The sequence below is a fragment of the Rhamphochromis sp. 'chilingali' genome (assembly GCF_963969265.1).
Source record: "Rhamphochromis sp. 'chilingali' genome assembly, chromosome: 13".
NCBI classification, from domain to species: Eukaryota; Metazoa; Chordata; class Actinopteri; order Cichliformes; family Cichlidae; genus Rhamphochromis; species Rhamphochromis sp. 'chilingali'.
In genome coordinates this window covers 1,971,058-1,983,476 of record NC_137940.1, presented here as the reverse complement: position 1 = coordinate 1,983,476, position 12,419 = coordinate 1,971,058, and the positions used below count along the sequence as shown (strand labels likewise).

General features: G+C 40.0%; 2 protein-coding genes and 1 long non-coding RNA gene across 5 annotated transcripts in view; all 3 read right to left on the bottom strand.

The window, feature by feature from the left end:
* The window catches only part of LOC308409208 (uncharacterized protein), a 6,316-nt gene extending 2,281 nt beyond the window's left edge, over positions 1-4,035 (bottom strand). Inside the window, exons 1-4 of one of the 2 annotated variants that reach the window (XM_080901795.1) lie at positions 2,507-4,035; positions 2,384-2,421; positions 2,185-2,320; positions 2,066-2,113 (exon numbers count right to left, since the gene is read on the bottom strand). In XM_080901795.1, coding sequence (XP_080757921.1) covers positions 2,066-2,113; positions 2,185-2,320; positions 2,384-2,421; positions 2,507-3,776 — 1,492 coding nt within the window. In that variant the 5' untranslated portion in view covers positions 3,777-4,035. Of the gene's footprint in view, positions 1-2,065; positions 2,114-2,184; positions 2,422-2,506 lie in introns of both variants that reach the window. The other variant, XM_080901794.1, reaches the window with a different exon arrangement.
* Positions 4,036-4,125: 90 nt separating this feature from the next.
* On the bottom strand, positions 4,126-6,247 carry LOC308408948. Its single transcript, XR_013973878.1, has 4 exons — positions 6,174-6,247; positions 5,259-5,364; positions 4,612-4,682; positions 4,126-4,531 (listed from the first exon to the last, which is right to left on the bottom strand). It is a non-coding gene; the product is annotated as an uncharacterized lncRNA (long non-coding RNA).
* Positions 6,248-6,448: 201 nt separating this feature from the next.
* Positions 6,449-10,688, bottom strand: LOC308408736 (N-lysine methyltransferase KMT5A-A-like). Of its 2 annotated transcripts, XM_080901142.1 has the most exons (6): positions 9,027-10,688; positions 8,557-8,719; positions 8,196-8,388; positions 7,939-8,010; positions 7,471-7,542; positions 6,449-7,074 (listed from the first exon to the last, which is right to left on the bottom strand). In XM_080901142.1, the coding sequence occupies exons 1-6, from the start codon at positions 9,142-9,144 to the stop codon at positions 6,970-6,972; spliced, it is 723 nt and encodes a 240-aa protein (XP_080757268.1). In that variant the 5' UTR covers positions 9,145-10,688; the 3' UTR covers positions 6,449-6,969. The 2 variants fall into 2 exon arrangements, with proteins under 2 accessions (XP_080757268.1, XP_080757269.1); XM_080901143.1 differs by lacking the exon at positions 7,939-8,010.
* Positions 10,689-12,419: the final 1,731 nt, after the last annotated feature.

Sequence of the window (12,419 nt, the reverse complement as noted above, 5' to 3'; positions counted from 1 at the left end):
TGCTCCTGAATGTGGTCAAGCAACTAATGGACCTTGAAATCTTGAATATGGTTTCTAAGATAAATCCAGAGTCGCAACTATGACTTTTAGTTTAAGGTGACACATGTGAATGTGGAATATGGCTAGAGCTATTACAGCTGATATTAAAAGATACAAGGCTGAATTTTTCTCCAAACAAGACTCCGGTGTAGTGATGGGATTTCCGGCTCTTTTTAGAGATCCGGCTCTCTCGGCTCGGCTCACTAAAAAGAGCCGGCTCTTTCGGCTCCCGAACCGGCTCTTCAGGTTATTTTGTTGCTTTCATTCATTTATTATTAACAACAATATAAAATTATGCACAAAATGAATTACTAATGTTTAAAAACGTGTTTTCTATGTATATATGTTCATTATATAAATCTGCTTTTATTTATTCACTCCACATAAAATTTAAAAAATAAATTATAAAATACAAAAACCTACCATTTACAATTTAACTTTTAAAATTTAAACTTTAAATTTAAAAATACCAAGTGCCCAGTGCTCAGCTCAGTGGGTAGACACACTGGCAGCTTCACTTATATCACACTTAATTCACTGTGTTTTATCTTCCCATCGCACTGATGAGTGGACAGTTTTCAGGTGCCCGTGCACCGGCTCTATATGATATCCTTTTCTTGCAGACTCTACACTCTGCCTATGTATTGTCAGTAAAATTTAAATGGTTCTAGATTTTGCTTCTTTTCTTGGTGTCACTCATTTTCTTTACTCCACCTTTCTAATGTGACGACATTGTCTCTTGTTGTTGCTCCCGGCTCTCTTTCTCTCTCTCTCTCCCTGCTGCTCTTTTCGTGTGCTACTGCTGTTGCGAGTGTAACTACCGCCCCTAGCTCCTCCCTCTGCTCAGAGGCGGGAGGGGTGCAAACGCAAGGCTCTGTTTGCGCCCCTCCCGTCTCTACTCAGCGCAAACACAAGGCTGATGTGCAGCGAAAAAAGTGAGAGAGAGGGCAAGAGAAAGTAAAAAAAAAAAAAATCCACGGCTCGCATCGTTCACTTCAAAGAACCAGCTCTAAGAGCCATTTCGTTCGCGAACGACCCATCACTACTCCGGTGACTGGTCAACTTTCCACTCACCACTGATTTACTGTAGAAAGAGGATGAGAGCGTAGAGGGAATACTTCAGAAGCGCAAACCAGGTAAATAAAGAGTAGTAGATCAGCCCTCCACACACCAACTATTTTCATCTCTCTTGATTAATCTCATCTCCTTCTGTCTCCTGCAGGGCAGCTTCCTTTCTAACATCCTTCAACAAACCTTCCTCACTGTCCCTTGTTTGCACATGCCCAACACAACCTCAACCTGGCCAATGTAGAACAATGTAGACATTTTTTCCAACATGTGCAGTCCCAATGATATTGTTCTTCCTAATCCTATCCATTCTCTCCACCCTCAAAAAGAATCCCAGCATCTTTGCTTTCCCCAAACTCACCTCCAAGAACTGCAATCTATTAAGAACTCTGCTGCCCCCTTACTCTACTGCACTCACTCTAGAGACTATATCACCACATCCTAAAAAGAACATTACTGGCTGCACACTGACTATAGTATTGAGTGCAAACTCCTAATCAACTTTTAAGCCTTCAACAACCTCGCCCCCGCCACCCTGAGGGATTGTCTTTACTGTCACTCTCCCACAACACTGCTAACACTAACCTCCTTACCCCCATCATCAAAATCATAAATCTGAGGGTACAATCCTTTGCCACTGCTAATTGCACCCTCTGGAACTTCCTCTGCTCATTAGATTCTCTCTAGAACTTTAAATCACAGCTCAAAATCACCTGTTCAAACTAGCATTTCCTACCTGACCATCCTCCAAAACTGACCTTTCTATTCTGTTGAGCTGGTCTTTAGAAAGATCCTTGACTTTCTTTAAATTACCATTTGGACAAAGGTAACAATCACTGGAAAAATGATAGTAATGAATTATCTTTTTTTTTTTTACATAAAGATAGCAAAGATAGCAAAAGTGTCTAGGAAGTAGTTACAAAGGTAAAAGCTTCAATAAATGATGACAAACACATACCTGGAGGTTCCTTGACAACTTTCTTCATCATTCTAGTATCTATAGAATCTGTAATAAAGTCTATTAGTCATGTGATTTCATAAATTGAACAAAGTTGAGACTAATCACATTGTACTTACCAATCTGTGGATATACAAGATTTCCTTCATTGACCTCACGCTCCGCTCCGACCTCCTCACGCTCCGCTCCGACCTCCTCACGCTCCGCTCCGACCTCCTCACGCTCCGCTCCGACCTCCTCACGCTCCGCTCCGACCTCCTCACGCTCCGCTCCGACCTCCTCACGCTCCGCTCCGACCTCCTCACGCTCCGCTCCGACCTCACTTTCTTCACTTGAATCTGTCAACTGTAGGTTATCTAACAAAATAAAAGATTGTCTTAATGAATTATAAGGTTATAGTGCAGGAAACGTGTATAATTCTTAACCTTAACACCACTTTACCTTCGATTTCAATCTCTTCAAGTGTTTTGCCTTGAAGGCTTTTGAGAGACCCTTTCTCCATGGCAATCAGTAGTTTGGATATTTTGGCAAGCTGGGTAGTAGCCTCTGGAAGTCTATAATATTCGCGATGAACACGAATATCATGACCTAGGAAGTTGGCAACTTGGTCTAACTCGTGATTCTTGAGGTTTAAGATCTGAGACAAAGTTGCGACATGTTTGCGCAACTGCGTTGAACGTAGGTGTTCAGGGTTTTCAGCCCCACATTCAGTCGCATAAATCCTCAAACAGTCCTGTCCTCTGTAGGGAGTCAGACAATGAGGTCTGGCAAACAGGAATATGTTTTCTGCCAGAACACCACAGTCTTGTCTTTTCTCTGTCAGCCGTGTTATGGCATTCACCATGTCTGGTGAAAGTAGCACTGCAACCTTGCGTCCTCGTTTACCCCTCAATTCTACACGACTGAAGTGTTGACAAAGGTAAAGTTCAAATTTTGTCAGTCCAATTGCAACATCCTTGTGCAGGGTACTAGTGTCTCTCTCCTGGAAGCCATTCAGTGTCATCTTTGAAATTTCTCCCCCTCTTCTCCTGTTAAATAGTATTACATTTGCCATGGTAGCTTTACAAAGTTCACTGTATGATTTTGGTGAACTATGCTCTTCCAAGTCCTTCACTGCTTGTTCTGTAGTCTTCTCCAGATGTCTATGAAGACGCTGAACATCTTCTGTGAAAGGAAGTGTGGAAGGCTTGTTGAAGTGCCGCTCGTTTAGTGTGGTTAATGCAGTATGGGAGATGAGTTCTGACCACTTTGTAGCATAAAGGGTTTTGAAACTCTGGGTTGACTTTATCAGTGCACTGTCTTCTGCCATCAGTGCTCTGCAATGTATAATATCACAGACTTTCTGCAGTGAGTGTCCCAACTTTAAAGCAAGGCTTGGAGTCGAGTAGCAGTTCTTTTCTTCATCATACCCACACACCTTCTTAACAGCTTTGATAACCACATTGAAATTTGCAGGTCTTACAGCATCCTCAAAAGTGTGTATTGAGCATTCTTTCCGAAGTGTGAGCAGAAGTCTTCCACATTCTCGGAGTGTCTGGCGAATGTAGTCAAATTTGGTGGGATCTTTCCCATGTTTGTTAAAGAATGATTGAGCAAGCTGAAGAATAGAGAAGTCACTTCGCACAGTAGAAGTTATTTCATCATCTTTCATGACAGCTAATATCTTCCAAACACCGGGGGAAACTTGCTGACACAGAGCTGACTCACTCATACAGGCCAGGGACAAGACCTTTTTTCGTCCCCCCTCTGAATTGGCCTCCACTGGTTTTGAAGAACATTTACGAACATGTCTCCAAAGATCTCTTTTAAGATATAATGCCTCGCAATAAATGCAGTGAATATAGTCTTTTCCTTTGTAGGGTTTTTTTGATGTGCGTCTGGTTTTTAATGATCCAATCCCACTTGCGATGACCTCCGAGTTATGTCTGTGGTTTCCTTTGTTTCGCAGCTTAGAAAGCTTTTTCAAACGGTCTTTGGACTTCTTGGGAAGACTTAAAACTCAAGCAACATCTGCATGTGATTTCTCATGAGTTTTTAAATGACGTGTAAACTTTGTAGTTTTCCACAAATGTAGCAGTATGTTTTGTTTCTTAGTGAGGAGGATGTTTTTAAGGAATCTTCAGCCGTAGTATTAGAGTCATCAACAATGCCTTCAGCATCAGACTTTTCTGCTGTGGCAATAACCCCTGATACGTCGAGCTGTCTTGTGCCAATTCCATCTTCAGATATTGATTCGGCATCTTCTGAAATTCTTTGTCCTACTCTCTCTAAAAAACTTTCTAGGCGAGGTCTTTTCGTTTTGCAAGCAGATTGACTGCTGGAGATCTCAGAGTTCTGTACTTGTTTGCAACTTATATTTAAAGGCTCTGATTTGTTGTCCCATGAGCTGTCTGAGTCAGCTATAGAATCTGGCACATATTCCTCTTCTGATGAAGCCCCCTCACTTGAACTATCTTCACTAAAGACCTAATAACAATCAAAAACACAAAGTAAGACTTTGTTTACCTTACATATTTTACTGAGAAGAATTCTGCAAAAACACTTACCTCTGGAAGAGGTTCAGTGAGGTTCACCTTGTGGCTAACATAACATCTTTTGTGCCAGGACTGGTAGCAAACTAGACAGAGAAAAATTAAGTTAATAAAAGAAAGGTAGTTAAAGCCGCTTTCCCCAATTTAAAAAAACAGGCTAGATGGAAGCATAAACACAGTCAAGAAGGCTCCCCCCTCCCATTGGATATTATCCATAGGCCACACCCCCTGGTGTGCTTTGCTGCTAAACAGGCCAGTGCATAGTGTGGTGGAGCCATGTTAATGTAGAATTTAAGGAGTCAGGAAAGACTGTTCTATCGTTTTTCTGGACTGAGCCATGTTATTGGCTGATGGTTTTAGACAAATGCAACAGAACCACTTCATTTTTTTTTCTTTAATCTCCAAACAACATTTATAGCTATGCTTTGTTAAAATGTTGTTATGAACATGAAAAAAAAAATATGTTAAGCTAACTTGTTTTTGCAAATTGGGTATAGCAGCTTTAATAATGACATGGTAAGTAAATATGTAAAAAGTGCAGATGTAAAAGGTTCATTATGAACATATATCATATTTACTTATGGATTAGTTTTTATAGTGTTCCTTATGGATCATATTTAAGATATTCTAATGTACCCAACCTTCCATAATTAAATAATTACCTTCACATCTCACACCACTCCATTTCAGAGGCGAAAAAGGTCCTCCACATGCAAAACATTTTTCTAAACTTGACATTTCGTCAGGGACTAGATCATGATCGCAGTCCTGTTTGGTAAAAAAAAACAAAAAAAAAAAACAGTGTAATCAAAAACAAAATTCATACTTTTGTGATGTAAAATATCACAACCAAATAGTTGTTTTGGTTCCTCTTTAAAAAGGAGTTAAGGACGGAAGAAAAAAAAAAAAAAAACAGGTTACTAAAACTATTAAATCAATTTTTGTAACTTTTGCAATGCAAAATTTAAAGGGAAAAATACCTGCTGTATATAGATCAATTTTCAAAACAATTTGTTCTTCTAGGTTTTATATTATGGTATATATTACAAAACCACAATGAAAAGAAAATTCATTGTGGACCCACAACACCCAAAAAAGATTAGACTTACAATTTGTTCTTTCTGAAATGAGAAGATGTGTCCAAAGTTTTGACTGGGAGTGTAAAAAAGTATAATTAAATCATGAAGTCATGAATCCATCAAGACATAACGGATGGCCTTTACACAACAATGTTACATAAATGTGCTTAGCATTAACAGGAAAGAGTTTAGCGATTGTTTCGGTTGTATTTACATGCTCCTTCCTATAGTAAGCTTCATTCTTGCTCCTTGATCAGCTGAAATTCAAATATGCGATCTAACTACATCAGAGTTCATTTCAACCAAGCCGAGAACTACGTCTTTATGCAAACCAGATTTAGGGTTGGGGTTTCATACTTCTTGTTTCAAATCTCAGTCCTCCTAATGCGTGCATCTTACTTGGTCAAGATAACCAAGGACCCACATACCTCAATACTGCCTAATAACTAGCACCTCAGTCTACAACTAAAACAATCTGACACTGAAACTCCAATTTACCTTTGTTGCGTCGTTAGGAGAGGAACTGGCTGCATTCTCATCCACAGCCTGAGATGCCACCATGTTGGATTTCTAAGGAAGAAGCATGAATAATGAATGGCAGTCTTTGGGTCTAGCCAAGATGAATACAGTCCTCCTAATGTCTGGACCTGTCCAGTTGAGTAATACACAGGACCCGTGTGTGTGGGCGCACTTGTAGGTAGAACTCAGTTGTTTATACTTCCTGTTTCAAATCTCAGTCCTCCTAATGCATGCATCTTACTTGGTCAAGATAACCAAGGACCCACATACCTCAATACTGCCTAATAACTAGCACCTCAGTCTACAACTAAAACAATCTGACACTGAAACTCCAATTTACCTTTGTTGCGTCGTTAGGAGAGGAACTGGCTGCATTCTCATCCACAGCCTGAGATGGCACCATGTTGGATTTCTAAGGAAGAAGCGTGAATAATGAATGGCAGTCTTTGGGTCTAGCCAAGATGAATACAGTCCTCCTAATGTCTGGACCTGTCCAGTTGAGTAATACACAGGACCCGTGTGTGTATGCACAATTGCCAGAGTAACTCTCATTGATCTGAATTCATTTCTAAACTCAGTCCTCCTAATGTCTGGACCTGTCCAGTTGAGTAATACACAGGACCCGTGTGTGTGGGCGCACTTGTAGGTAGAACTCAGTTGTTTATACTTCCTGTTTCAAATCTCAGTCCTCCTAATGCGTGCATCTTACTTGGTCAAGATAACCAAGGACCCACATACCTCAATACTGCCTAATAACTAGCACCTCAGTCTACAACTAAAACAATCTGACACTGAAACTCCAATTTACCTTTGTTGCGTCGTTAGGAGAGGAACTGGCTGCATTCTCATCCACAGCCTGAGATGGCACCATGTTGGATTTCTAAGGAAGAAGCGTGAATAATGAATGGCAGTCTTTGGGTCTAGCCAAGATGAATACAGTCCTCCTAATGTCTGGACCTGTCCAGTTGAGTAATACACAGGACCCGTGTGTGTATGCACAATTGCCAGAGTAACTCTCATTGATCTGAATTCATTTCTAAACTCAGTCCTCCTAATGTCTGGACCTGTCCAGTTGAGTAATACACAGGACCCGTGTGTGTGGGCGCACTTGTAGGTAGAACTCAGTTGTTTATACTTCCTGTTTCAAATCTCAGTCCTCCTAATGCATGCATCTTACTTGGTCAAGATAACCAAGGACCCACATACCTCAATACTGCCTAATAACTAGCACCTCAGTCTACAACTAAAACAATCTGACACTGAAACTCCAATTTACCTTTGTTGTGTCGTTAGGAGAGGAACTGGCTGCATTCTCATCCACAGCCTGAGATGGCACCATGTTGGATTTCTAAGGAAGAAGCATGAATAATGAATGGCAGTCTTTGGGTCTAGCCAAGATGAATACAGTCCTCCTAATGTCTGGACCTGTCCAGTTGAGTAATACACAGGACCCGTGTGTGTATGCACAATTGCCAGAGTAACTCTCATTGATCTGAATTCATTTCGAAACTCGGTCCTCCTAATGTCTGGACCTGTCCAGTTGAGTAATACACAGGACCCGTGTGTGTGGGCGCACTTGTAGGTAGAACTCAGTTGTTTATACTTCCTGTTTCAAATCCCAGTCCTCCTAATGCGTGCATCTTACTTGGTCAAGATAACCAAGGACCCACATACCTCAATACTGCCTAATAACTAGCACCTCAGTCTACAACTAAAACAATCTGACACTGAAACTCCAATTTACCTTTGTTGCGTCGTTAGGAGAGGAACTGGCTGCAATCTCATCCACAGCCTGAGGTGCCACCATGTTGGATTTCTAAGGAAGAAGCATGAATAATGAATGGCAGTCTTTGGGTCTAGCCAAGATGAATACAGTCCTCCTAATGTCTGGACCTGTCCAGTTGAGTATTACACAGGACCCGTGTGTGTATGCATACTTTTCAGTATAGCCTTTATTCATTTAATACTATTTATACTTATACTGTACTATTTACATTATACCTTGCTTCTCCATGGCCAGTTGGAATCACCATAGTTATAGGTGATTTCTTCTCCTGGACCAATATCTTTGATTGCAAACAAACAGAGATGGGGCCTTCCATCCACTCTGGTAACTGTCATTTTACTGTTTGGATTCACATTATCGTCATTTACAAGTCTGCCAAGTGAGCCGTCCTCTCTGGTAGCATCAACACTAAAACAAAAAGTATACAATAACAATTACACTCTGTAAAGAAAGTCATTAAGTATATTAGGTTGTAGAACGTCTGAATAACATTTTAATATTCAATTCAAAATATTATTTGAATATTATAATTTGTAAACCTCATGTATTTTATCCTTTATCAAAGCAGTTACATACCATAACTGTTTTCCATTGAACTTGAAATCAAATATGAAAACCTTGAGTGCATCATGGTAAAGTTTCATTCGGTTTTCTTGTTCCTCTTTAGTTATGATTTGTCCTCTGTACTCAAAAAGAAAATCTCCCTTTTGAAATGACCGACAGCTGAACACACCGCGACCTAAAGACACACATCAAAAACAAATTGGGCAATAAACTATAAACCATTTAATTAAAATCCTTCTTGTTTTTAAATATGTTTTTTATTTGATTATATTGTATTATTTATTTTGGAACATGTAACATGTTCATAATTCCTTGGGGAAAGACAAGGTAAAAATAGAAATATAATAATAATAATAATAAAACAAGTATAATTATATTCGTGATTATTAATTTTCTCATGCATGGTATGCTACAAAAAAACTACAAAAAACATAAAAATTTCTATTTTGAGAAGCTGACTGCATTCTTTGGAATCAACTCACCTTTAAATGAATCAATATACCTCACATCAAATCCTGCCTTGTCTTCACCTAAGGAGCAGTAATACCTAGCATCTTGTATGGGATTTATTTTAGCTCTCCGTGGCCTTGTTTCCGCCATCCCCTGCAAAGATCAGGTATTAATGACTTTAGAAATAACACATTATACTACAAAATGTATGTAGACATAGAAATAAACAGATCGAAAAATCTATTTATGTTGGGGAGAGCTCCCCTAAAGGTTCCAAATATCTGTGTTTCCCAAAAGTTCCTCCTATCTTGTATCACTGTGTGTCAGAGGCTGCATGCCCTACCTGTGGAAGTTCTGTTTCGTATATTTTATTTGGTCTAAGGTTACTGCAAATCTTAATGAGTTAATTTTCATATCCACATTTCCTTAACCTTTTATATTTCTTAAAGTTATAAATTAAAATAATGATTTAGTATGGTTGAACAATAAGCATATTTGTCCTACAGTTTTTGTTTCATTTGTAAAATATTTTCTGAAAACAGATCTCACTAGTTTTAAAACCACAAGTTTTGTGATGCTAAAACCAAAATTAATCAAACCAACAGCAACAGAATGTCAAACTTTTGCTACTAGCATGCTGGCTAGCTAAACTGTCAAAAATTAGATGCTTTGGTGTATCCGAACGTAATATAATAACCTATATTACTTTGCTTTATTGGATGAATATATTTATATAAACATCATGTGTAAGGGAATTTGTATGGTTCTCACCTGATCTTCCACGAAAGCAGTAAGATAAAAGCTGTCTCATTAAATCCTCATGTCGTGCACCTGAACTCTTTAGTGTCCTCTTCTTCTTCTTCTGCTCTTTAAATGTTCATGGTGGTTGGCAACCAGCGTAGATGTACATTAGCGCCCCCATAGTGCTGAGGAGTGGATATCATTGGCCAAGAACAGTGGATTAACACTGGGATTCTTGCAAATAGAATGCTATGATGTAATAGAGTTAAATTGCTCTAGTGCATTCTGACATAACTCACTTGGAATATGTAGACTTAATAATACTGTATAAAATGTAATTTTTCCAAAAGACTGATATTTATGCTTCTAAATTTTTAAAGAATGAAACAAAAGTAGTAAATGGGGATGATGAGTTTTAGTAACAACTTCAAAGTTATTTGGCTAAAAGAGTTTTAAAATTCAAATAATTAACTTGGACCAAAAAGGCATATTATTGCTACAATGAGATTGGTGAATAAAAATAGATTAGACCACAGATATTTAAGTATTGCAGCAATACAATTAATTTTCATGACCTTAAGTGTTTTTGTGATGCTTTCTTTTTCTTTTTAAATAGTAAAAACTCATGACATAATTAGGACAAAGTTTATAATGAAATAGAAAAATCTTTATTATTGTGGCTGGTCTGGGATGCTGCTGCAGGTGAGATGGACTCACCTGCATTGTATCTACAATCTGTTACAGCAACCGTATAATTATTGTAATTGTTGGACAGCGCGAGGGAACGACCGGCTCAGGTGAGCCACAGGCTGGTGCGCTAGCGGGATGGGGGTGCCGCTGGAAGCGTGGGCGGTCCCTGGAACCACCTCGTCACCAGCGCCGCTAGATCTACAGGCGAACGCCCAGGTAGTCACTTCCCCGTGGCTGGGCTGGGGCGCTGATGCTCCAGGCCTATTCCCTCGCTTGCTCATGGAGGTGGCTCCTCGGTCTTAGTCGGGGGAAGAGGGTATGTGGCGGGGCGTGTTCTGCGATGCCGCTGCATGTGAGATGGACCCACCTGCACGGCATCTATAATCACACCACGCTGGCTTAAAACTTGTGCTCTGCTTGTGGTGTTGTTTGTGGTGATGTGTACGGCAGACACAAACATACCTTCCCACCCTCATACACACAACCACAAACACTCGGCCCTCACCCAACGTGGACACAGACATAAATGGACACTGTACACACAATCACACTCCCCAAACATTCTCTACATCCCAGGTCCAGGTATTCTTGCCCCGGAGGGGGAACTCATACCCAGACCCAGATGTTGCCCTCCTCCCTGAGGTGGAAATCAAGCAGACCGTCCCCGGCTCCGCAGTGGCAGGGGCCGCTGCAACCCAGGCCTCGATCAGATGGCCAATTCCACCTTCAGGCCCCCCCGCCCTGACGGCTGGCAGAGAGTGGGGCTCTGTGAAGACCCCATGCCTCCCTCCGCTCGCTCATATGTAGTGTTGCTGCGTGCTGTTCTAAAGTGCATTTAAAACACGGGAGGAGATGTCATCTGTTCTTTTGATATTCATCAGAACCCTGGCTGCAGCATTTTGGATCAGCTGAAGACTTTTAGTTGCATTATGTGGACTTCCTGATAGTTAAGAGTTATAGTAATGCAGCCTTGAAGTAACAAAGGCATCAACTAGTTTTTCAGCATCACTCCTGGATGGGATGTTTCTAATTTTAGCAATATTACGGAGGTGGAAGGAGGAGACCCTAGAAACCTCTTTCATGTCAGATCTAAATGACATGTCTTTGTCAAAAAATAACACAGAGGTTCTTTGCTTTATTACTGGAGGCTAATTTAATGCCATCCAGATGAAGGGACTGACCAAGTAATTTGTTTTTCTGAGCTTCTGGTCCAAAGACAACTTCTGTCTTGTCGGAATTCAAAAGGAGGAAGTTTGAAGACATCCAGGTTTTTATGTCTTCCAAGCATGCCCGTAATCTTTATAACTGATTAGGTTCATCAGGATTTAGGTGTGCATAGCTATGGAAATTTATCCCATGCTGTCTAATGATTTTACCAATAGGGAACATATATATAGTAAAAAGGATCAGTCCAAGTACAGAACCCTGTGGTGTACGCCACAAGTAACCATAGAGGTTGAAGAGGATTTATCATTTACGTAAACAAACCTTGAGTCTGTTGGACAAGTAAGATTTAAACCAGCCTAGTGCTGTTCCTTTGATCCCTGCAACATTTTCAAACCTTTTCTTTTCCTTGACTACCTTTTAGATACCTCAGAACATGTTTCACTGCTGTCCAATCATCAACAGTTGGCGCATTGAAGTGTTGTGACAGTTTGCTGACAACATAGCTTAAATCAGGTCGCGTACAATAGCTCAGATAAATAAGACATCCTACCGCTTCACGATATCTCCTCACATCTGGTAATGTCTCAAATTTATCAGAATGAGTCCATTTCTGTTCACAGGGTGTTAACCTTGGCTTACAGTTTTGCATGTTAAATCTTTTTAAAATGTTCTCAATATATATTTTCTATGACATTTTGACACATTCTTTTTCTTGAAGAAAATCTATTCCTAGAAAATGGTTAAGTTTCCCCAGATCTTTCATTTGGAATTTAGAAGAGAGCATTTCTTTCACGCCTGAAAGCACATTTTCATTGTTAGCTGCAATG